The sequence below is a fragment of the Triturus cristatus genome, chromosome 4_1 (genome assembly GCF_964204655.1).
Source record: "Triturus cristatus chromosome 4_1, aTriCri1.1, whole genome shotgun sequence".
In the NCBI taxonomy this organism is placed as follows: Eukaryota; Metazoa; Chordata; class Amphibia; order Caudata; family Salamandridae; genus Triturus; species Triturus cristatus.
Window position 1 is genome coordinate 247,634,650 of NC_140585.1, and position 26,409 is coordinate 247,661,058.

At 45.9% G+C, this 26,409-nt stretch overlaps 1 protein-coding gene across 9 annotated transcripts in view; it reads left to right on the forward strand.

The window, feature by feature from the left end:
* TMEM140 (transmembrane protein 140) overlaps positions 1-25,226 on the forward strand; it is an 85,764-nt gene extending 60,538 nt beyond the window's left edge. For 5 of the 9 annotated variants that reach the window (XM_085651975.1, XM_085651976.1, XM_085651968.1 and 2 more), the window contains one exon: positions 22,460-25,226. In XM_085651975.1, the coding sequence (XP_085508101.1) occupies positions 22,512-23,072 (561 nt within the window). In that variant the 5' untranslated portion in view covers positions 22,460-22,511 and the 3' untranslated portion in view covers positions 23,073-25,226. Of the gene's footprint in view, positions 1-11,449; positions 11,550-22,459 lie in introns of all 9 variants that reach the window. The other 4 variants (XM_085651971.1, XM_085651970.1, XM_085651974.1 and 1 more) reach the window with 1 other exon arrangement.
* Positions 25,227-26,409: the final 1,183 nt, after the last annotated feature.

Below are 26,409 nucleotides of genomic sequence, written 5' to 3' on the forward strand. Positions count from 1 at the left end.
ACTCTGGAAAGGGCAGTGAGTGTTCCAGGGTGAATCTTGGAGTTAGTCAACCCTGGCATTCAGCGGTGGAGCCTTGCACATATTGATTTTTCTCTTTTTTTCTTCCAATAAATTATGCACTAATTATTGGGCGATTGCTCTTGTTTATAAATGTTTTTGATTGTCAATCAATCAGTAATAGCGTGACCATTCACCCGTGAGGGTCTCAAGGCTCTAAGTGGGGGTAGAGGAGGTCTGCAGTTTAGTCGAAGAGCCAGGTCTTGAGGTCCTTCCTGAATTGCTGTAACGATGGTGATTGCCTGCGGTGCAGAGGCAGGGAGTTCTAGGTCTTCGCTGTGAGGTAGGAGAAGGATCTTCCTCCAGCCGTGGCCTAGCAGATCCATGGAATGGTGGCAAGGGCCAGATGGGCAGAGCGGTTGTCTGGTGGGAGTGATAGAGAGGCGGTGCTTGACGTATGCTTTATGATTGTGCTTCACGTTTTATGGGCTTTGGTTCGAAACAAACAGATTGATAACAATGCCTATTTCTGCTCCCCATTAACTGCACAGTTGATGAGTCACTTCTTGCCTTCACTGTTCATTGGAGCTGTACATTTTCCTGTTCTCTTATCTACTAACAAATATATGATTTCTGTTCCTTCTGCGTAAAAAACTTCTCTGCATCTCCCCTAGTACTGTGTAATTTCTCGATATAAATAATCTCATGCTGCTATTGCTTTCTATTGACATCCCTAAGAGATCCCTCAGTCTCAGCCGCTTCCCCCCTCCCAGGGAAGTCTGTATCACACTCCCAGTTCTGAAACCACAACTGAATTTCCCTTTTTACAGAATCTGTTTCCCACCGGTAATTTCACCTAACTAGCCCAGCTCCCCTTTCCCTACTCTCTTCCTAGTTTATTAATGTTATGGTGTTAATAAGCCATTTGTTGTTTTTTTTTTAATGTTGTAGACCCGCATCGCTCACCTCTGTTATGCGTACATACCAGTTATTCTGCTGTAAGCAATTGCCGGTGTAAAAGTTACGTAGATAATTGTGCATGTGGGCAAAAATGCAATTTTAACTGCTACAGTCAACGTGTGACTGACTTTGTTTTTAAATATGCACTGAACAGCGCTTTGAAACAAGGTTATGTGGAGTGTGCACCATAGAAGGCAATATATAACAAGCATTGGCAATGCCAGTAGGTTTCGCCTTTTAGCCATGTTGTACAGCAGTGTGGAGTAGAGTGTAGAGGCATGGCTTAGAGTGGTGTGTGGTGTCATACAATGGAGTAGAGTGGCTTGGATTGGCTTAGAGTAGAGTGGGGTGGACTGGCATGGAGTAGAGTGGTGTAGAGTGCAGGGCGTAGAGTGGATTGGCATGGAATAGAGGTGAGTAGAGTGGTGAAGGGTGGAGTAGTGTGGAGTGGCGTAGAGTGGAGTGATGTGAAGTGGGATAGAGTGGGGTAGAGTAGAGTAGAGTGGCGTGGAGTGCAGTGGAGTAGTGGAGTGGTGCAGAGTAGAGCAGAGCAGCATATAGTGCACTGTGGCAGAGGAGTAGAGTGGTGTAAAGTAGAGGTGAGTGGAGTGAAGCAGCATTGTGTAGAGTGTTGCAGAGTAAAGTTGTGTAGAGTAGAGTTGAGTGCAGTGGCATAGAGTAGAGTGGTGCAGAGTACAGGCTCATGGAGTGCAGTGGCCTAAAGTAGAGTGTTGCGGATTAGAGTGCAGTGGTGCAGAGTGTAGTTGTACAGAGAAGATAGATGTGGAGTGCAGTGGCATTGAGTAGAGTGACGTACAGTGCAGTGGCGTAGATTGTAGTAGCGTAGAGTTGAGTGACTTTGTGAAGAGTGCAGAGGCATAGAGCAAAGAGCAGTGGCGTAGAATTCAGTGGCATAGTATGCAGTACAGTAGAGTGGTTCAGAGTGCAGTGGCATAGAGTGCTGTGACCTAGAGTAGTGTGGTGCATAGGTGTAGAGTGCAGTAGTGCAGAGTAGAGTGATGTAGAGTGCAGTGGCATGGAGTAGAGTGACGTACAATGCAGTGCCGTAGAGTGTAGTAGCATAGAGTAGAGTGGCATAGTGTAAAGTGCAGTGGCATAGAATTCAATGATAATAGTAAGCACTAGAGAAGTGTGGTGCAGAGTTCAGTGGCATAGAGCGCTGTGACCTAGAGTAGTGTGGTGCAGAGTAAAGTGCAGTAGCATAGCGTAGAGTGGTGCATAGGTGTAGAGTGCAGTGGCGTGGAATGACAGAATGTAGTGCTATAGAGTAGAGTGCAGTGGCATAGAGTGCAGTGGTGGGGGTGTAGAGTGCAGTGGCGTAGAGTGGTGTAGATTTGAACAATGTATAGTGCATGGGGGTAGAGTGGCATAAAGTAGAGTGGCGTAGAGTGAAGTGGCATAGAGCAGAGTGGTGTAGAGTGCAGTATCATAGCATGACGTAGAACACAGTGGCGTAGAGTGCAGCGGTGTACAGTAGAGTGGTGTAGAATAGAGTGGCATAGAGTAGAGTGGTGTAAAGTGGAGTGTACTAGTGCAGAGAAGAGTGGTGTAGAGTGCAGTGGCCTAAAGTGTAGTGGTGCAGAGCAGAGTGCAGTGGCATAGAGTAGAGTGGTGCAGAGCAGAGTGTCTTAGAGTAAAGTAGCTTTGAGTGGTGGAGTAGTGTGGTGTAAAGTGCAGTGGCATAGAGTGGTGCATAGAAGACCAGAATGGTGTAGAGTACAGTGGCGAAGAGTAGTGTAGAGCAGAGTGATGTTGAGTGCAGTGGCGTAGAGTGGTGCAGAGGTGTACAATACAGTGGCGTAAAGTAAAGGGTAAGAGGTGGGAGGGAAAAGAAAAAACATTGGAGGGGATGTGTGAGATGGTACAGAATGTACATAGACGGGAATATGGCAGACGGACTCAAAACACAAGATTTTTTTTTTTTTTTTATAATTAGTATTGTCATAATTTTATGCTCATTATATGACAGCCAATATTATGCTATACATCATTAGTTGCATAATATCTTGGTAGAATTCAAAGCTTTTAGGGTGTTTTATAGCTTAGTCATTGGTGCTACGTTTCAAAACCAGTATGCAATGAAATGGCGCATTGTCGTAATACTCATTAATAAGAAGAGAAAAAAAAATGATAATATGGTTAAAGTAAAGAAGATCTTAACTTCAGCCAACATGAACAACTATGTTGAATAACAAGCACTACATCGTCTATAAGCCACGCATGTTGATAATATGTACCACCTCACCCTGCACGGTGAATACAATTACATGTCATTGAATTGTTCCAGCCACCCACCTTTGCATACATGCTGTGTGTTTGTACATGCCAGGGCCTGCCAGCGCTGAAAACACAAGCACTCCTATGGAGTGCTTTAACACAAGGACTGGAGCAATTGATGGACACATGTACTGGGTCTATGCTCCAGGGGAGGGCCAAACACAACAAGAGGACATAATGCCCACGTGCTGTGATAAACAGGGACGAAGATAATGAGACCCACTCTGAAGCTAACAAATGGTAAGCTGTGGGCGGTCTGTAAGCCCACTGTCTGTAAACAACGTCTTGCAGAGATAGCGCATGCGCTGTCTAGGCAAAACCTAAAAATGACATTATAGGATAGAGCTTAACCCTTTCTTTACGGCCCTCCTACTTCTTTCTTTTGCCAGTTCAGTGCTACAGACGTCCTGTCAGCAAGCCCTTCCACGTGTACTTCAGGCTTGGCATCGACTGCCGGGATTCTCCCAGAGAGACGGGGGTGTGAATGTGCACTTCCGAAGCTGATAAGAAAGTTATTGCTGCGTCATGTTGTTTATTCCTGCACATGCGGCACCAGGCGATATGACATCACGTGGGCTGTGCTGAGTGAAAATGAAACTCTCTGCTCCTGTTGCAAGTAGTCATGTGGTTTCCCATAAAGTGTTTGGCCTCTGCAGAGCAGTATAGCCTCTGATGTACACAGAGACACTGGACCCGGACAAAATCAGAGGCCCGTTTGGGAGAGATGGTATAGACCAGGGATGGCTCAAGGACCGAGGACAGTTACACCTATAGTAATGAATAGTCCACCGAGTGACCCATGGACCCGGCAGACGCAGGCAAAGAACCATGTGCCCCCATGCATGTATTTTGTTCATTTTTAGGTTTTCGCTGTCTGTTTTCGAAGACCTATTGAGGGCAATAGGATACATACAGTGAGCTTTTAGCTAGCCCATTGGTTGTTTTTCTCGTCAATCATGATGCTTGCCTCTTGGTCATTGGCTATCCCATCTTGTGTTGGTGCCTCCACATTCTTTATCATCCTTCGACTGTAGTACCTGTATCCTTCCACGACTTACATTGATTGAACTACTCAATTTACAAATGCAGGGACATTGCAAAAGAGGGCCTTGCACGTACATCCTTTTGCTCAATGGAGTAGTTTTGTGTGTAAAGTTTGGGAGCACCCAGGTTAGTCTCAGGCTCCACATTGGCCCCATGCCTCCCTAGAAATTGCCTGAGATTTTCTCCTGCGTCGTGTTATTTTTCTTTCCTGGAAACGCTGCATCAGGCGATCTCACGTTGTGTGTTCTGAGTGAAAAAGAAACGTATTTTCTGCATGTCACATTCAGTCATGTGATTTCCCGTACAGTAAGGGGCCGCGTCCGCAGAATAACACCGCCTCTGACAAACTGTGACTCATAGCTCAGCAAAAGGGGACAGGCCTGGTGGGTGGAGACGGAAATAGGCCAGTGAATAATGGAGCAACTCCACGTATGGAGAGACAGTCTGACAGAAAGGTGCATGGTGCCCTGTGGAGAGACGATCAGACATGTATATCATCCCACTGTTTTCTCCATTTTCTTACATGCAAATATTCTGCAATCAAAAAGAGGTAGGAACTTTACAGTTTTAACACCATCAATCAGCAAAAAGAAACCTACCACTGGCATATTATTGTATAACGTATAGAAGTGTATTACAATATTTATATAGCGCTTAAAACGCCTATGATGATGTCGCATAATATATTAGGGAATTTGGACACAAAGGAAAAACCATGTGGCTTCACTCTCAGGTGGCTTCGTTAGAAATACATGATGCCACATACATTTAGTTGGGACAATCGAGTGCTTTTACATTGATGGAAGGAAACGCGTTATAAGAGATGAACACTAAATTATACACTTTCTTTTCAAAATTAAACGTGTCAGAATACATAAAGGAAGACAGATTTACTAATCCTGGGAGTAAAAAGAAAGCTGCATTTGCTATTCGTAGTTGGAAATATGGAACATGACTTGCTGAGTTAATTAAGACCTTTATTCAAGGAATAGAAATTCTTTCAGACCTCGTTTAAAGTCGAGCTGAGAATGGGCCCTCCTTGGCTCAGCGGGAAAGCCACCCCAGATCCCCGGCGCTGCTCCAGGGAGGCTTGGTCGAGTGTTTTCTGTTTGTTGAATTGAGGATTTTCCAGTACTAATCTTTCTTTGCTACTGGAAATTCTGTGTCTCCAGGATGTGTAGGTACATGATGGCCTTAGCGTGCTGTTGCCAGTTTTAACTTTACTAACATACCTCTTTATCCGCAAACCTACCTGAGCACGTCAGGCGAGGCATGCAGTGCTCAACACTACACAGAGTCAGAAAGCTAGGTAGTGTCCTGTGTGAGGACTGTCTGCCACCTTTACTCTATGGCATGGATTGATGGGGAAGAAGGTTCCGTCGCTCAGTTTGGGGTGCGCATTATATGACCCACTGTCCACCGCGCTTGACTCTACTGACTAACATCACAGCATAAACATTTAACTCCAGTCCACTCACAGAGTGGTAAGTTTGCTGGAGTGAAACATTTAAGATGGGCAAGAAAAAAAAAAAAAGGTTGTTGGGACGGCAGTCCAAGCTGTGCAGAAGACTTTAGTCTCAACAATTAGTGCAAATATGGGAGACAGAAACTGTCAGAGATGCGGTGTAAGGGCCTAAGAAAAATCAAAGCATGGAGCGAACGACTGCGAACCATCTAAACAGAATCCAGGAGAGAGTCGCTTACGTAGACCCCCAAATAGAGAATGCAGACAGAGATAGAAACGTGTGCAAAGTCAGAATGGTTGTAGAAAAATTAATACAAACTTGGAGATGGAGAGACATAGACAAAGAGGGAAATCAAGAGACAAATCTGCAGACAAAAGATCAATTGACAGCTCTGTGCAGGCACAACTGAGAGAAAGGAAGGTACATGAATTGTGCTGGTACTGGTAGATATGAGGGGCTAGTGGAGAGCAAATAACAGACCCACCAGCAGCTCAATGCTGAGCAAGGTGCTGATAGAGAACAGGGGTCAAGAATATGTTGGGGTTTTTTCGGGGGAGGGCAAGAAGAAGGGGTTGGAGTTACTAAACTTATGTGCTGCAACATCCGTTTGGTGATTTTAGCTGGTTTGGAAATGCTTGACTTGTTGCACCGGGTGGACTTGTTACAACAGAGCCAGAAGCTGCCATCTTCTGGCCCCCTGCTGTGAGCAGGCTGATGGATCAAGTTTGGATCAGTGGCAACCGCGGATACTAGGTTCGTGGCTCAACCCACATTATGATTTAGGTGCTACTGGGCCGGCAGAGGAGGAGTCCTGTTGATACTTCATAAAGGACACCAGGGGCCGTATTACACAAAGTGCTCCGGGGGCGCAATGGGCGGTTGCGCCCGTTTTGCGTGGCACGTTGGTATTACCAATAGCGCTGGCGCACATGAAGCACCAGCGCTATTTTCAGGGGGAGTTCCCTCATTTGCATGAGGATGTGCCCAATGCAAATGAGGGAATTTCTTTGCCTCTGCACCCGCGCTGTATTACAGACGCGTACAGATTTGTAAAGCGCGACTTATCACCCCTAAAGGTATCCAGACGCTGGAGGCTGTCGGGGAGATTAAGTGAGCTATCGCCCAGAGTCACGTGATGGTGAGCTGAGCTGCTGCTAGCGATGAACCATAAGCTCCGCGCTCCGGAGTGAGCCACTCTGGCTGCTGCACCACACCTCTCCAGTGATAGAGCTGTGCGGGTCCCAGTTTTTTTAAGAGTGCTGGAAAAGAAGTACATAGCCTACTGTGAGCCCCAGTATTGTAAGGATGGTAGGGCTGAGGTGCATTGGGAGAGCTCTGTGTGGTTCCTTGCACACCTAGAAACGCTCTGTTGATGTGCCGGAGTGTTCCATGGGTCCTGGTTGTGTTAGGTGTGCAGGATGGAAGTGCATGGCAGAACTCTGTGTAAGGACCAGGACTGTTAAGAGGGCAGCATAGAAGTACCTTGCCAGAGCTGTGAAAGTGGTTCTCGAACTGCCCCAAGAGATAGACTCAGCTGGAAACGTTGGTATTTACCCGCCCCATTGGTGTATATTTTTCTGATGCTGGGAGATATCTGTGTAGACTTTTGATTTGCTTTTCTAGGCTGGATTTTTCTGGACACCTCTGCTCCGAGCCATGCGCCTGCCCTCGGCTGTCTGAGGAGGCATTGAATTCCAAGGGACACCCTGCTCTTTCAAACAGATATTGTGTCTACAAGGATTGCGCCAGTGGAAAAAAAACAAGCACTTGCAAAACAAATAGCTCTTGCATATGCAAACGCTATGCACAACTGAAAGTGCTGGCCGCACCATAGCACTTTTTATTTTCTTATGGCGGGTGGAGATGAGCAACATGGACAGTGGGAGGAAGGGTAGCAGTAAACAGACAATAGGAGGGAGGGACAAGCAACATGGAAAAGGGGAAGGGTAAAGAAGCATTGGCAAAACAATAGCCTTACCTATGCGAGATTTATTGGCTTTAACAATGTTTTTTAGCCATGTTGAACAGCAGCACAGCTGCAACATGGCTGAAAGTAAATAAAATAAATCAGCTATGACACTGTCAAAGGTCAACTGCTGTGCAACATGGCTAAAATAAAACTATGCCTAATCTGAATGGTGGAGTTGGTAGGAAGGGGCAGAAGGATGTGGCGCTACGGCCGGAGATGCCGACTTTAGAACTTGTGTACCAGGTTCGAATCTCTCGGGCATATGAGAATCTTGTGATTCTGAGCAAATAACTTAAACACCCCTCCCTAAAGCAGTGAATGTGACCTTGTGTCATGTAACTGGTGCTCATGTAAAGAGCCCCAATACATTTTGGTGAGGTCAAGTTTGCGCTATTTAAGAATGCAAAAAAACCAAGCATTTGCAATGCAATAGGTCTCGCACTATTAAAGTCCGAGCTATTGGCATTGCTAATAATAATGCAACACCAATAGCTCAAACATTCAGTAATGCGAGACCTATTGCATTGCAAATGCTTGTTTTCTTAAGACATGGTACGGGGCAGAGTCAGAAAGGGGGTAACAAAAACGAGCAACAACATCCTTCCAAACACCGCAGTTTGTTATTACAGTCTGGCTCCAAGGAAACATCTGAGATGTACCGAGGAAAAAGCCCTCAGCTGAATAAAAACATTGACACCTAGACGAGGTTTGTCCACTTATTGTCCGGGTGGAGGGCTCCGATCACCGCCCAAACCTGCCGCGAAGGCGACTTCTACGAGCCGCAGCCTCTCCGAGGGGCTCCACGCGGCGAGTTTATTGTCTTTAAAACCCAGGGTGTGTTTTATTCGCATCAGATGCTGACATAAGTGAGTGCATTAACGAGCTCCCTGACGGCATTGTCCGCAGATTAACGACATAATCTGTTTTTACTTTCAGGAAACATTGATTTTTAATCTACCGCATGTTACTGTTCACAGCGATGCAACAATTTTTGTGACGCACTTTGTGAGGCCAGAACTGGAAGAAATATGTAGCCAAGAAACTTTTACTGTTTTTAATTAGATTTTAATAAGGGACAACAGATAGCGGACAGGCTTCATCACTACGTAGTAATTTATACGTAGTGGATAAAATAAATTGTATTTAAGTCAGTCGTCATTTTAAGAAGATAATACAAATACTAGCTTAATTAAAACTACAATACAAATAAAACATAAGTTGAATGAGGGCAATGACGTTATACACAACAATGAAAAGAAAACTAGAACTTTAGAGCGGACCAGATGTTCATACGCAATAATTTAAAAGACGTTGATACACGCCCGTGACATCATAGTACAAAAGGGGTACAAATGCTAGAAGTTGAAATTGCACTATGTTGTCATATGCAATAATGTAAAATAGAAGCTGAGTGAGGACTATGACGTCATTGACAATAAAGCTACAAATATATCAGAAGCAGAAAGAGGACCAGGTCAGCACATATGATAGAAAAAGAACAGAAAGGGAAAATGGACTATGTTTTAATAAGCATCACAGCTGGAAACAATGTAAGTTGAAGTCGGCTAGGTCGTCATATAAAATTATATAAAATAAGACTAATAGTTAATGACGCCATAGACAATTCAGCTAAGCATACTTGAGACTCAGAGAGGACTTTATAAATGCTGTATGTCTTTACATACGAAAGATAAAAGGATTTGAAATGCTCCCCTCGCACCCTCTGCCCCTTCTCACCTCTCATACTCTCTCACGTTGCCTCCTCATTCATCCTCTGGAGCACATCTTGGCTCAGCCGCTTCAGCGGGAAGGACCCGAGGCTCCCTCCTGTTCCGGAATGCCGTTGCACACACTTCCGGGGCACGCACAGGGAAATCTACCAGAAACGTTTCTCGCAGCCAGCGAAGTATACTAAATGCGAGCATGCGGTGAGAGAACTGATGCAGTTGCAACAGCGCCAGCTTCCTTGTGGTTTCTGGAAAGAAAGAGCTTCCTAAAGCGAGGGTGGCGAAATGGAGAAGAGAGAGAGAAGTAGAAGAGGTAAAGCAGCTTTATGTAGTCGACTTTGAGATAGGAAATGGGTAGGGCCTGGGCCTAAGGTGTCGAAAAAAATGATGTTTTTGGGTTTCGGAGTGTATTAGTGCATCAATGGCTGCAACAATGTGGTACATGAGGTTTGCCCCCACAGTCGCCCCGGACACGGATGGGAGCGGTGGTGGGGGAAGCAGAGGGCACAGGGGTGTGGGGGTTTGGAGCAGGAGCACATGGTGGTTGCGCGGTGTATGGAGGGGGGGAGGGGAGGCGGAGGACTTGGGGGGGGGGAATCGCGTTGGGGCAGGGGCACATCTCTACTTTTGGCTGCGGGACTGGGCGGCGCGGTGGCCGGGCAGCGCTTCAGCAGGGGTTATGGCAGACAATCGTCGGACTCGCGCACGGTGGGGTAGATTGGCGAGGCTGCCGCATGCGGTGATCCTGGACAGATGAGGGGTTTGGGCTGGATAAATTACAGCCATCACACTGATGTGTGTCGGAGAGTGCGGCCGCCAGCGCATCACTGATACTAAGAGGGAGAGAAAGTTAAAGTGCACCATGCGCGCGCTGCATTCACGCGGGGACAGAGCAGCAGAAACTCGCTTGCAAAAGTGAAAGGGGGAGCGCGAGAAGAGACGCTGCGGGTGCACATGGGATGTCCGGGGGACAGGAGATGTGCACACCGCGTGGCTGTACGTGCGCGTACACCAACTCAAATCCGCCAAAGCCTGCGCGTGCCCATCTCCTGTGCCACTTCCGAGGCAAGTCAGCAACAATTGATCTCGCTGGCGACAGCAGCGCTTCGCGCTGCGTTCGCCAGGCGAGACCTAAGAAAAGAGCTAGTACCTGAATCACAGCAAGAGCAGCGGATGGACACTAATAAAGTTGTATCAATCTGTACTTGGCCCATGCTCCGCACAAAGACAAGGAAGTAGTGCCTCTCACGTGCTGCCGAATTAGAAGGCAGCAAAGAATAGTGATAATGAGGCCACCAAATGGTAAGTAATGCCATATATATATTATTGAAATATTAATCACTATTAGTGTAATACAATTTTGGAGAAAACAAGGAAAGTGGCGGCCCAACAGACTTCCATGAGGACGAGCTCCTCTTGTGTTCCTGGCTCTGGTTTTGCCACCTCTGACGCCAGGGGTCGCAAAGGCAGTGCCAGGGGTCGCAAAAGGCAAGCCAGGGATCTCAGATGCGATCCATAAATGACGTCCATGCCCAAAGTCGGAAGCTCTGGACGTTAGGACACATCTGCCACGTCGAGTACTGTCTCTGAGGTACACATGCATTGTTTCTTTAAATTCCCTATTCTGGGTATCCGCAGCTATTGCAACCCTCACGAACAACCAGTTTGATAATGTTTGATCTAGAAACACCAAAGAGCTTTTTTGTGACAATCCACAAAATTAGGCAACAGGCATCGTATTTTGTGGCGAATGACCCAACGTCGTGTGTACGCGAAAAACGCTGTGGTTTGATTGGTGGGCCTGGTCCTAGGCACGCCCAGCATTGTGGGATTGTTTCACACAGCTGTGCTTTGTTGAATGGCCAGTTAGAGCTGGAATTGTTTCTGTATATAGCGATCACTGACTCGCGCCGCGTGTATATATTCCGCTCTCTCTGCATAGACTTCGCCCTTTCTTCACACTTTTCTTCTGTTTATCCGTAATGAAGGTGTAAAGTCCGGCAGAAGCACCGGTAGCGGTTGGCCTCGCCGTCCTGCCTGGCCTGGAAGCCGTTCCTCCGGGCCGCAGAGCCCCAGCCGGGGGATTTGGTAAGTAGCCTGTTGCGGTATTTTCTTGTCTCTCCTAAAACTCCGGCCTAAGATAACCGACCGCACCTAAACTCCCCATGAATCTGGAACCGAATATGAAACAAATAGATGTGGTTTCTGGCTTAGCGTGTGCTCGTCACAAAAACCAGAACAGCCACTGACTTGCAAAGAACGTGCAAACAGTCTCAACACTGCACAGACACGAAGGCGAGGAAGGAGGGATGCAGGAGAGAGAGGGGAAAAGGAGGGAGAGATAGAGGGTGAATGAGACGGGGGAGGTTTAGAAAAAAATATGTAGAGAATGAGAAACGGCAAGAAAGAACGATATATGGCGGACAACAAAGGGGAGCAGCATGCACGCACAGAGACGTTTGGAGGAAATCTGGAGACTTCCAGATCTGATCGTAAAAATAGCTAAACAAAAAAGTTACGTCGCATGTCAATAAAGGAAGAGACCATGGGATTTAAAAGAGACTTGAAGACATTTTGGGAAACTGAGGACCAGCTGTGCCGAAGGGTATTTATTGCCAGACTCGAAGCATTGGGCGATAGGCAGAGAGCGTGGCCAGTGGTGGTGCCTCCGTGTTTTTATTGTTATTAGATTGCTGAGCAGCATTCAACGCCATCGGTGGCACGATCTTGGCTATTGGGCCACCGGAAGCAGGTTATTCTGTCACGATATTGACCCAGTTGGAGTCGTCTTCTCGAATGACGGGCTCCCACTTTCAGATTCCGAACCCAAACTAACCAGCAAGGGTCTGTCTTCTAATTATTTATTTATTTTATATCTACACGAGCCCCGATCAAAGTGAGTACACCTGCCCGGGCCCCGTATTTACATGAATACTAATTACACACCTGATCTCTGGGCTCACAGGAATCCAGAGTATTGCCTGCGACAGCTCTCCCCAGAACTGGAATGCGTGCATCTCAGAATGGGTCATGGATATCTAGTCATTTCTTCAAACTTGCCCCCACAATTTCCTAAAATCCCCACATTCGCAAACCAGCTTCAGACCCTCGATGATGGGTCCCTCTTCAACGCTCATCAATGCTGTTTGGGCCTCTTTGATAAGAATCTTTCTCTCGAAAGCCAGTAGATCAAAGTGGCCAATGTCTGCATTGTTCTACAGTTGTCAGTTCTTAAAAGAATACTTCCTCCTTTGAGCCGCACCTGCACGTCAGAGTTGTGAGCACTCGCGTTCAGTCACGGCGGGGCCATGGGAACTCAGCCTACCTAGAGGCCCCTCAGAAACTGCCCCCTGCCTCCCACTGGTCCAGGATGGCACTGCCCATCTGATTCGGGGATTGTCTTGGTGGGATCATCTTTCCTACCTGGCAATCCTTTTCATTTACTTTCAGGTGTAGAGTGATTTTCAAGTCCATGACAACTGCAGAGGAGGCCATATACCAGGGCTTGACTAATGTTCTCTTTTTTTAATTATTTTATTGTTAGAATCAAAGGTATGTACCTAGCTGAACCTTTTGTTCAGCCTCTCGAGCAGAACTTTGACCCCTATTGTAGGACGTTAAGGGAAAGCGACCAGCAGTTTCAGACTCCATCTTCACGTACTGGAATCCAATTCCTTGCCTGAATCCATCCGTGGAGACCCTTGCCTCTTGAAACTGAGGAAAGCATTAAAACATGGGTGTTTTCAGTGGGCGTTCCTATATTCTCTGTGTGATGACCAATCCATACTTTCCTTTGTGATGTGTTGTCCATCAGGGCCGCGACACTTCTGCGCCCGTGCGCTCTATATATAGCCACACCATGGCTTAAGTCGACCACAGAGGATTCTCCAGTACTCGTTTACAACTCATTAGTGGGCACTGCTTAACTAATCAATAGAAAAGGAGGAATACATATTGTAAGTATGCTGCAGTTAGTGACGCATATTTTTAGCTATGATGAAGTGGAATCGCCTTTAAATTAAACGATCTGCCCTTCCCGTGGTTGCCTGCAAGGGAATCTAGGGGACACTTCTTTGCTTGGCTCCTGACCACGCCCCTTTCAGCCTTATTTGCGGATAACCCACGACAAAGGATCCACTCACACATTCTCTCTCACTTCTTAACGGAAGTAGTTTCACCCTTTCGTGTCGCACTATAAAACCAGCTTCTTTCTTCACGAATCCAGCAATATTTGTCTATGCTTTGTGTCAGAAGGGCCAGTTTATACTATGTTGATTGCACAACATTGTTCCTTACAATGAACCAGGTGTCTGTTGCAATTACATAAGGCTAAAGCTATTTTGAAATCAGGGGTGGAAAATGTGTCCCACTCAAGCATGTCAAATACTCCCATAAGAAAGCGGCTACCACTGCATTCCTAAAAATACACTCCATGTGAACATCTGTAACGTAGTGATGTGCTCTTCAAGCCACCCTTTCTCCAGATGTTACTATGCGAATAATCAAGCCAGGAGAAAAGCTGTGGCGAGCCAGAGATCCCTGAAGAGCCTCAGCCCTGCTCGTTCTCCACGCGTAGAAAGCCGCAGTAGTACTGTTGAGGGTATGGCCTCCTAGTTGAGGCACGAGTTGTGAATCTACATTCGAGACCTGATGCACATTTGAAGCATTGCTTACTTATAACCATTGATTCACCGCTTGTATTGGTCGCGGATTCCTGTGGCTTTGATGGGTGTCATGCAAAAGCGGTACAGAATAGACTCCTCATGCAACGAGGGAAAATAATACAAGGTAGGGTTTGTCCCAGTTCAATGGGAGCTTTAGGGTGACGTAGTGATGCTATTGTATGCCACCATGCCTGGTGCCTGAAAACAACCAATCCTAAATCGTATTGTTCTAGCTGCACCTCCTATTCCCTCATATTTCAGGGTGTGAGGCTAGATCACAAAAAGTAGGGCTGCCACGTAATGCAGAACCTTATAAAAAGTAGATTATGGCTAGAAAACCCACCTTACGTTAAGTTATCAATAAGGAACATTTCAGTGTTGCTAAAATGGAAGCATGCAAAAGGAGATGCCAACCAGAAGGCAAGCACAGTTTCATCTAGACAAAAAGAAAGAACCATCATGTTGAACATGTACAGCCCTAAGGTGCTAGCGTATGTGTGATTAAGAGACTGGGGGTTTATGCCTAGAAACATGACAAGCTGTGTAGATCCAAGGCTGTGTGCAGACAGGGTACCTATGAACTATGTCTGCACACAGGAGGGTCTCCATATGCAGATTCAGCGTGAAGGGCTTGTACTGTGATGCTGGGTACAGTATAGGAGTTGTGATGCAACCGGGGTACCCATCTTTGAGAGCCCACCTTCAGAACCAACAGCAATGTTTATTCTCCCATACTTTCCTCCCTCAAGGGACTCCATATAGGGAGAAGTCGCTGCCATATGTTGTCGTCCTCTGCTTTTGATGCAGTGAGTAAACTGGCCTTTGAAAAGGCGTACAAACCTAGCATTACATCCAACTCGTTAATGTTACCATTGAAAGGTATCACTCGCGTCGAAGATCTAACCAGGACAGAAGAGTGGTTGGATTTATTTATTTTACAGTTTTACCTAAATATATCCACATGGGTTGCTGATTTATTTACACACGAATAGTTTCTATACATGGGCATTTAAGCCGAGGCATAGGTTATAGTTAAGCAAGAGTCAGTTCGTGAATACGTTCTTCAGCCACATATAGGCCTAAAGCTGTTAGTCATCCAGACATCTGCAGCGCCCCTACACTAGGCAGGGACCACAAGTCGCTTCAGGGGCGGCCGCCAGTACTGCCAGAGCTCACCTGACGTCTGCAGCGCCCCTACACTAGGCAGGGACCACAAGTCGCTTCAGGGGCGGCCGCCAGTACTGCCAGAGCTCACCTGTCACCCATGCTGCCAGGGCCCATGCCATAGTCCAGCAAAGGTGTATCGCAGCAGTTTGAGGCCGACCCATGGCATATAATCATTGAATTGTAGATTTATTCAGCCTTGTATTGGATACCAGAGAGGTCAAGTTACAATGCCGTTTGCACCTTTGTTCACCAATCTGCAGACAGCTTACCTCTGCATGTTACTGTCACCGACCATATATATGCATGCATCACTTCAGTGAGAAAATCAATACTCCTATATAAGGAAGTGGAGATGTTTTTATATATTACAATAGTTTACGTCAACAAATAGACGTGCTAATGCTATACGCAGAGACGCATTGTTCATTCAAATTTAGATTGACTATAGCCAATGTAGACCTTCATTTCAAAGCGTCTAATGTAGTTTGCCATCTTGTTTTATGACACATGAACATTTTATTTCCAAGAAACCTGGAGTTCTAATTGTCAAAGGCGAGGTTTTTCCTCCTTTCCCATGTAAAGGAACATTTGCTTTAATTTGTGATTATTGTGGAATGTTTCCATGAATAGTGGATTCAGGAGACACCTGCAGTGTGCAGACCAGTCCATGTTTCTTATCTTGTTAAGGATAGCGTAAGTTCGAAAGCCAGAGCAAACTTGTAGTGTGAGAAAAGTATAATTTTGCTTTAACCTGAATGGACAGAGTTATGAGAACTACGCGTAGGCTTGTAAAATGTTAGTGTCTGTTTCTTTTAGTTCAGACTAGAGTAGAATAAAGTAAAGCAGAGAAGGAGTTTTCATAGTTATCGCACAGCAAGAGGACTGACTTTTCCTACGTCCCTCCCTTTGAAATGGCCCCAGGCTGGTTCATCCTCTACTTCATAAGGTGTGATTTGCATATTAATTAAAGCATGCACATTCTGATTATAAATTGATGGTAACCTTGCACCGCAGCGCGGGGACATACTAGGTAGTATATCCGAGCACTATATAAACTTCTTTATTATTATTATTAACCTGATTTTTGCCACCCGTAAACCATTAACTTCTAATAAGCCTTGATGGTTTGATACTAAAATCTTGTTTGTCCTTTTAGTGGAGCCTAATGGGCTTCAATTATTGAGTGTATCGATTTGTGTGCCAGGCTCTGGAGTGCAACACCAGACCCCTCGGGATTAACACGGATCCCAGTATGTCCAGAGAAGCGCTTTATGGTTCTTGAATCTGTCAGTTAGAAAAGCGCTAATGGAAGCATCCATTCCGTTGGACGTGTTCCCAGGGCCTCTGAGGATCTCGAGCTGCAGAGAAAGGTATCGCAGTCACAACAGTCGAGACTAGAGTGTAACAATTAATGGAGCTGTGTGGCCTTTAACGCACAGTAAACATGTTTGAAAGCAACAGCTGAAAAGCACACCTTGATAAAAGCAGCATTACAGTCAAGTCACATTCTCAAGGGTGCTGGCGGTTTGAGCAGCAATGCGCCTGCAAAGAAGAAACCAAGAAAGCAACATCTGGTAAAATAGTCTGATGTGGGACTTGTAAAAATACAACCAAGAAGGGTCATGTTAAAGAGAGTCAAAAGAGCCTTTTTGCTTCTCCCAGCTTCCCCATGATGGGGTCTAGATGCAGTTTGAATCCATAGCTCTGTTGCTGGTACTGTGCTACCCAAAACTTAACTCCTGCACAGAGAACAGTTTGATCAACAAGTGTTGTAGGGAATAAATACATCAATCCAACCCCACTTAATGAAAAACGAAATTCCTTGGAGCGTCAAGATCTGAAGGAGTAGATTATCGAACCAGCTGCCCAGTGTCAAAAAATAAAGATTCTGTCTAACATTTATTTCAATTGACTCAATAAAACTTGGTTTCCAGTCTTTAGAAGGGACTCTGTCAGATGTTACTTTATACCTTAAAACCAATAACAAATACTGAACTGAAAAATAAACATTCTATTAAAATTAGGGCTCCCGGTTTTACAGTATTTATTTTTTCGACATTTCCGTCTGTATGTATCCATCTTTATTTTTTGCTGTTTTTTTCTGTATATATCCATTTAAATTTTGTGTTTTCTGTGTAAATGAAGCTGCAATGGGTATTTTTCCACATTTATTTGACTGATAAACGTTTACTCGCATTTGAATGTCCAAAAGGTTTCAGCAGTATACGGTGCAGTAGCATTTTCTGAAAACACTTACATTGTAGATTAGCACAATTTACTGTAGATCTGCACTTAAGTGGGAAATCTTTTCTTTTTCCATCTTCCCGATCTCTCAATCTGTATACCTACTGACCTGGCACTCATGATTGACAGTAGAAAAAATCATCCAAAGACCTCTTGCTGTATTTAAAAATAAATACAGACCGGAAAATCGTTTTCGGTCTGTATTTATCTGTAAAAATCAGTAAAAACGGAAAACTGGGAGCCCTAATTAAAATCAAGGAAGCATCAGCAGAGATGTGAGGACGAGCATCTCTCAAAAAGCTTTCTTTGAACCTTTATTGAACCCGCTCCCCCTGGATCCTCTCTTCTTTGCTGCCTCTTACAGTAGAGCTCCTGCAAAGTGTGGCGAGTGGCATGCAGGTGCTATATTAATGCTTCCAGACTGTGCCAGGTTGGCAGTGGCGACGTAGGAGCTAAAGAAGAGAATTGGGGAAGGGTGTAACATTGCATGAAGCCTCTAAGTGTTGCGTGTTGCAGACCTTGGTAGTAATACTGGTCCTGTGCATTTAGTGATGATTCTGTTGGGACTTGGCGATTTCTTGACTTGTTGCTCAGTTCTTTACAAGTGTTAAGATAATTTGGGAGATTTTGGGGTTGGGGTACAGGTACCCCTTTTTCTTTGATAACTTAAGTCCATGCTACCTGCGCAGAGGTATATGAGATCTGACTCTTAACAGCCGCTCATATTCTTGTTTTTCCTGTATTTGTTGCTAAGCTGTGTAGCTTACTATGTTATTTTGATCATGATATGCTGTGCTTTTTAGGTCTCGTGAGCCAAAGGCTCTAAGAGACATTTTATATCTGGGCTTTTCAAAGTGCTGCCGTGGCCTAAAGCTACAGTGCACGTGCACGCGCGCAGCGCCATGTGTCTTTCCTTCATAGCGATCGTGATCACTTTCGCGGGCTCCTCTGTTGCTGGCATTCCCCCCTCCCCTCTCGTTTGTTTATTTTCTCTGGCTGCACGCATAGCCTGTTCCCACCTTCAATGAGCAATGGGTCGTTTTAAATTGCCCTGCCAAGCGCTCGCGCCACGCTCCGCCGGGCTTGTTTGTTTTCCTTTCACTGCCGTGTCCCTTTCAGTGAGCCCCTCCCACTCCCTCCTCGTCAGCTTCATGTTTTTTTCCAGCGGCGGGCTTGTCTTGTGTTTTTTTACCCATTTCCCACGTCATTTGCCCCCGACTTGTATACGTGGGCAGAACTTCAGGTACTGACTGCCCCGTGCACGAGTGTCCGAAGACCTGATTACACCACTCATAGCGGATTGGCGCTTGCTTTCTGCTCTGCCCCACGTCTCTTCGTCACAATCGTTTACTTTGTCCATCTTCACTCTTTCATGTCAAAATGATAATCAAGCTGCTTCCCTTCTGCAGACACGACAGGGTAAACCCAAATAGGCAGTGCTTTGAAAATACACAAAAACGCATGTCTTTGCAACCCAGACACTTTTGATATATGCACGGTCGAGCTGCTTTTCCACAAATGATAACCGTACAGGAACAGGGCTTTTGGAGTCTCACATTGCAATGTATTTTTTTTTTTATTTCATTCAGTATAAAGGATAGGATTTTGAAACTAAGAGCTGCGCAAAACGGTACTTGTGCGGTCTCCTTCTGAAAGACACACTTCAGTGCAGAGCACACGTCGTAATGACATCACTTTTTTTTCTCCATATATCATCAATTGGGTACCAAAATATCTCAACGTTACAATATTTTGAACAGGCATATTAAACCCAGAAATTACACCCCGCTCTTACCTACTGCCGTCGCGGGACAGCAAACGCAGGGACCACCATGGGCACCAAAAGATCTAGCTACGCCACTGGCTGGGATGTGAACTGGGTCAGAGGCAATTGACATGCACCCTCCATATGGAAGCGTCAAGGCCTGATGGAAAGAGGATTGCAGTGACTTCAAAGCATATCTGTTTTTGTCAGGCTGTCACCGGTCCTGTCCTACCAGACATTAGCCTTGCAAAATTGCCCCTTTTCTCTTCCCTCACGTGCCCTTCCTTCTGGAGTATGCCCGGCTAGTTCATCATACGATGAACAGCTTTAAAGTTCACTTTTTCCTCTGGCTACACAAGAGTACCCAAAAGTCAACATGCTTTTATTGTAACTTGGATTTGCAGGCTTCGTCACTGGGACCCGAGGCCCACCGGCCGCCGGGATGTTCTTCAGAGGGTAATTTTCATATTGTCTCTTGGAAAAACATCTGTCTCTCGAGGCTAATATGCAAAGGGCGGGCACCGATTGAGAGTAGACGCGGGTCTTGTTTGTAACTGTACCATTATGCAAAGCACTTCACGTGGCGCCATGCGCTTCTCTGTGCACCCTGGCCGGTCGCGTGCATGGGATGTGCGTCATCAGCTCTGAGTGCAGGTGTTTCTGTAGGGAACGGGCCGGGGGCAGGGAGGGGTGCTTGGCGCGCAGATTTTAAAAGATAGAAAGCCCTGATGTTGATTTATACCCCATGACAGAGTAGGTGACTAGAATGTTATGTTACAGAGATCTGTGCAGCGTTGCATTGCACTAATATGACCTCGCAGCGCTGCCCGAGATGAATCTCATTGAAAGTGCCTGTTGGTTGCAAGGGGTGTTTAAATACATTAATCGAACGAAAAGCAGAAGAAGTGACACCTGGGCACATCTACCCGCCCTTCATCACCACGAAATCCCACCTAGAGCTGTATTGGCAGTACGAATTCGCAAGACCTGACAGATAGTCAGCGGCTCAAAGATTCCCAACATCTATGATATATGTGTATTGCAGCCAGCTTTCGCCTGGTTACCCTGTAATTCTAGCGGCCCGGCCGCCGCCGGGGTCACAGGCTTGTTATCAGCTATGTACTTCAGCACAAAACCATCAGCGATCGGGGGGCGCGCGAGGCACTTCACAAGGCCACCCCCCCCCCGCCATTCAGGTTGAGCTGAGGCCTTTAGCCAAATGTTTACTCGCGTGAGGAGGAGGCGCGAAGCTAGCGTAAGACGGGCTGATAATACAGGACAGAAGACTGGGGAGCGGGGTGTGCTAGGAGCATTAACCCCCTGCGCTGTAACCAGCATGCGGCATTTGTACACCTACCAGTGTGTCAGTGGGTGCACCGGGTGAGGCTGAGCCCCACACACACTCGGACCCCCTGCTCGCGCGGCTCAGAGGTGCACCTGGGCACAGGGTTTAGGGAAGCCTCTTTGTACGGCACAGACCCCCTCGGAAGGGAGTGTGCATGAGGGGAGGCGAGGAGGGTGGGGCTGGCTCAATAAAAAGAATGGGTTTGCTTTTCTCATCACCACCCCAGCGAGGTATAAGCAGGCTCCCCACGGCCCTCATTGTCTATGCCCTTTGTGTACCCCTCGTGAGTTATGCTTAAGGAGTGCAGCGGGGCACGGAGGTGGGAAACCTGTCCTCTTCCGTGCGCTGTTCTGCATTTATCCTGACTATTTTTGACAACTTAGAAAAACAAGCATTTGCAATGCATTAGGTCTCGCATTTACGCGAGTTTGAGCTATTGACATTGCAAATAACAATGCCTATTGGCATTGTCATTTACAATGCCAATAGCTTTAACTCGTGTAATTGCGAGACCTATTGCATTGCAAATGCTTGTTTATGATGCCAACAAAAAGGATTCACACTTGAATATTGTACCTGAGTTGGGGCTCCAAACAGTACTTGTGTCAGTCATGGACAAACTTCGAATGGCATCTGATGTCAGCGGTGTAAATCCCATGATATTCTTTCAAACCATAAGGCACCGCACTGGCATGGATGCATCATTTTCTCTCTAGTAACATTCGAACAGTAATCTCGTCCTCTTTCCCATCTAAGGCCTACGTACTAACCCCATGGTTATTCTTGCTTTCTTCTCTTATTTTAAATAGTCCTGTTTAAATTCTTGCTCCTCTTATTTGGTCCCAAGGCTTCTATTTCCACACTTCCAATTACCACGCCCAGCTCCTGGCTGAGCTTGGGTGTCTTGGTTAGAATTTCCAGTGTGCCAGGTGGAAATCCAGGACTGGATTGGCTCCAATTGCCTGCAGAATATCACAGATTACACCGCACTCCAGATTCCTTACATTACACCTCCATTCCTGTATTTAAACAAAATAGGAGGGTCCTCGCCCACTGAAGTAGGTTCTTCCAGAAGTACCAGCCAGGTGACTGCTTTCTCCATCCCTGAACTTGCTAGCCCCCTAACCTGTAAAAATAAAAATGGTTTGGTGGCAGAGCTCTAGTGCTCCACACCTGCACTCACTAATCCGCCATCTTAGATTTGAGGAGGACTTTCTAACATTCAAAAAAGCATTTCTGATGCATACAAGCCTGCAGCCAAAGCAAACCCGGATGTATGGGATCACACCTGCGGATTTAGGAAAGGGCATGCTTTACGGTGTATGGACACTATTTTTACACCACGCTTCCATCCACTGGCTCTGAAGGTTAATAACTTCGAAGTCATTATGTATATCGCTAACTTTAAGTAATATTACAATAATTATAAAAACTCAATAAGTCCAAAAAAATTCTATTTTCGAATTCAAATATTAATAGAATTTTTTTTTTAAAAGAACTTCTCAAAAAAGGTATGCTTCCTTAACTACAGTACATTTAATGATTTGTAAAGTTTTGATGTAAATGATATGCTGCTTAAAACCTGTGTTGTAAATATTAGTCTATGTGAGTGATTTACAGTAAAGGTAACATACGGCCAGTGGGCAATACTGCTATGGTTAATCCTATATCCTCCTCTTGCTGACAGTGTTCTCTGATACCAGTATGCAAACAAGAGAGAATGTGCACATGAATGTAGACTAAAGTGATCTGTATGGGGAATTGTGAAGGGCAAAACAAGAAAGTGTTCTTACAATTTTCTTTATATTTACAGTCTTTCTCTGAATACTCGAAACCAGGGCTTCTGGCCCTGGAGATCTGCTCAGATGGTATCGCTGCAGGGAAGGAAGGCCGTGCTCGGATTCTTGAGTGTCCTAGGACTGGCTGTCATCGTATGTACTCTGCTCTTCTACGCCCTTATCGGGGAAGGAGGAGTCTTCATCAACACCAACACCAAGAAGGTTGGCTTCCTTTCCTTCTGTCTGTGGAACGAAACGATGGGGAAGCTCACCTGTGATCCTCATTTTGACGATCTGAAGAGGCATGGCGTAGTCTACCCAACAGGAGTTGCTTTTGGGTCCGTCTTGGGCTTCTGCTCTCTGCCCATCTATGTATTTGTTCCACTGACACTGATCTTTGCCCGGTTGGGTCAGTCACGCTCTATATGGAAGCTGGCTTTGGGGCTGTCGGCCATCACCTACCTGAGTTTGTCTATCGGCATTGGCACATTCCTGCTGTTTGCAGGGGTACTGATTGAGGTGTCCCAGCTAGGCTATGGTTTTCTGGCCCTTATTGCAGCAGACTCCATGGTGCTGCTACAGGGAGTTGCAGCCTTTCGAATGCTGCCTTGGTTCACGGAGGAGGAGTACATGGAGGACAAAGTTTAGATCCAAGTGAAAATTTAGAGACCTTGTGTGACACGTTGCAAATGTGTTTTTTTTTAATGTTTTTTTTAATTTTTTTAACACCTATACCAGATAATACCTCACAATATAATGGGACATCACTTTAAATAAAACTAGCCTATTAAGTTTGTCAATGGGGAACCATACTGCAAGAACAATAAACCACATCTTAAAAACAAAATTTTGTTCATAAATGCAATCAATATTCATGTGTAAATGCAGTTATTAATAAAGCATATTCACTTTGATCAGTAATCACGGTCAACATCATTATATCAATGAAGCATTTACAAATGAATATATCATTTGTCTTTGTGCTTTTTATATACTTTCAAACCATGAAAATCCAATCCTAAAAACAGCCTCTAGAGGCAATCACAAAATGTACATTTCTTAAACCTTTTCAGTCCCCATTAAATGCAACCATAAAACAAGCCGCTAGAGCTCCCAGCTGCAGAGCAAAAGCTTTAAAATGTGCTTTAAAAGTGTGAAAATCCTAGGATGGTCATGGTTTCTGGATCCTGTAGACATGGGGTCAGTTCTTAAATATTACTCCTGGGGGGGCTGGCATTTAACAGCCCCCCGCGCCCCCCTCCCCCCGCAGTTGCTGAATTTATTGGTAGTGTCCCTGCCAGAGGCGCAACTAGAACCAAATTTCGGGGGGGGGGCTAAGAAAAAATTTCGGGGGGCTGAATCTTCAAGCAATAGGCAGAGTGCAGCTGCAGGGGCTCTTAGAAGGGGTGAAACAATAGCAAGGCCTCATTAACATGCAAATGGTCTTTTAAAGACCTGTGAAGTACACACTGTGTGTGTGCCCGGGAAGCTGTCTGACGGGCTGACACACACGAGGGGGGGAGGGCTGAAGCCCTTTGAGTCCAATGGGTGTTGCGCGCCTGGCCCCTGCCCTTCTGGAGACACCACAAATTCAGAAAGATATGCACAAAGGAAGCCCCGGAGGACATTATGTGGTGCTCCAGGCTAGACCAGGGAAAACTAGATGAGCAGCTTTTCCGCTGCGCTGGGGAGAGTGGCTTTTTGTTTTCTTTGGCGTGCAGCCTTGCGCTGTGCGCATTTTTTCTGCCTCTTTTCTAGTTGAGGGGTGCCTGGTCCTACCTGGGCACCCCAATGCCTCCAGAATGTTAGGGGCAGCCGAGTGAGACCACCCCTTGTTGCGCCACCGGCTCCCGCACAGTTCGCACTTCCGTGTGTGACCGCAGGGGCCTGCAGCTTCTCCTTCCCTGCCCGCTCCTGTAGGCAGGAATCTCTGCTCGTGTCGACCCCCTCACCCTCCCAGATATGGGCACGGGGAGCGGGTAAGGCCCACCACTACTGGGGTGGGGGTACGATGGCGCTCCCTTCCAGGGCCGGACTGGCCGTAGCGGGCACCGGGCAATCCCCCGGTGCGCCGCACGGGTGGGGGCCGTTTTTGTTACAGGGCCGTTTTTGCAGCATAGCTGCAAAATCGGCCCTGTAACAAAATCGTCTAAAAACCGACTCTGGCTAAGAGCTCGGTGGTACCCCCAACCCCCCGCGGGAGGGGGGAGTGGGGCAGCCGAGCACTTTGCCAGGGCCGGTTTTGGTTCCCAGTCCGGCCCTGCTCCCTTCTCCTCCTGGGCTTCTGGGCTCCTTACTTTGCATACACTGCCCAGGATTTCGGGCCCAGGGATAATGTGGGCAGGGGCCCCTCCACGACCCCTCCCTGAAAAAATTATAGAAGACCTCCTCCAAATTGTCTTCTAGATGGCATTTGTATTACAGTATATGCCAGGTGATTTTCAAAGATAAGACTGGTCAAATGATATAGTTGCCTGACCAAGGTGCAGCCGCTTGATACAGCGCAATGATGGACACAGGCATTCGTATGTGTCTGGTAAGATTGCGACAGTGTTGCGTTCTATAAACTAGCATTTAATAAATATAATTGACATTAAATATTGATTGAATCTTGTATTCACATTATTCTGCTAATATGTAATTGATAATTATTGTCAAATTTTAGCACATTCGCACTTTATATTTTACCTTTCTTTGTCGTATTTATGCGACATTGATTTTTATGTGTAGCTAACACTGAGTATATCTGAAATGTACATATTTAAAATAAAGATTAAAATCAAATAAATGAAGTGCTCCACACCTCAACGTGTTTTGTAGTTTTATTTGTGATTTTCTCCATGGAAACTGCATCCTGAAAGGCCGGACATGGATCCATATTCTTATAGAGCCATGATCAATTGTCCCTTTATCATCTAGTCCGAATCCATTTCTAGAACCTCTTCAGACCAATCCATTTAACTTCCAGTGATCACATGACACCTTTTTTAGTCCTGTTTAAGAGTTCTTACGCTGCAGATATGCTAACGGAGTCTGCATGGGGTGAGAAGAAGGCATGCCGACTGCTGCATTTAAGAGACCTCAGAAGGACCCTTAATATTTGGGCCTCCATCGACTTCATGGCGGAAGTCAGGGCTAGATTATTTCCTCCAACTTGCAGGAGTAAATATACTTGTCCTGTTGTTCACAGACAGGTTTCCGTATGAGCAATAGCTTCCAGTCTCCTAGATGTTGCAGGCATCCTGGAGTTCATCAAAAGAAGCACTGTTGGGTGTGGTCTTCATAATAGGATCCTATGACAAATATGCAGGTTATTTATCTCGAGAAGCAGATTTAGGATGGGACAGCTCACTGCCAATAGAAACGGATATAATCTCATGTCAGATTAAGTCAAGTAGGTATGTATGCACCGGTATGACCTTGCATTTGCGTGACAATTCAGAGGTGCAAAATCATCTTTGGTGCAACAGCAGCATGAGCATTGAAAACCTGATGGGCATGAAAAGCATTTATGTGCAAAATCACTTCTAGGTTCAAAATAATCAGAATTGTGGTATCAATTCATGCAAATTCATTCTTGATACAACTCCAGTAGAAGTGCCTTAGATGCAAAAACATATTTAAGAGAAAAAATAACAATTACGTGCACAAACCTACAGGTCCAAATTCCTCCCTTGTGCAAAGACAACAAATTTGTGGTATTATATGTTCGAGGCATATGAGCTGCAGATTACACACTTTTGCATAGATCGCCATCTGGTGTTGGGCCCGGATGTTTGCAGTTTGTTTTTCCTCTTGGAAAGTCTTTGGAAGTCACGAGGTCGGTGACTCCTCCCTTGGATCGTATTGCGCATGGGCTTCGGCTCCATCCTCAGATTGTTTTTTTCCGCCATAGGGCTCGGATGTAATCTTCGCGCTCCGGTTCCGAACATTTCCAGTTCGACGATCGAAGCGGAATCCTCGCTCATCGCGGTATTGTTCAGAT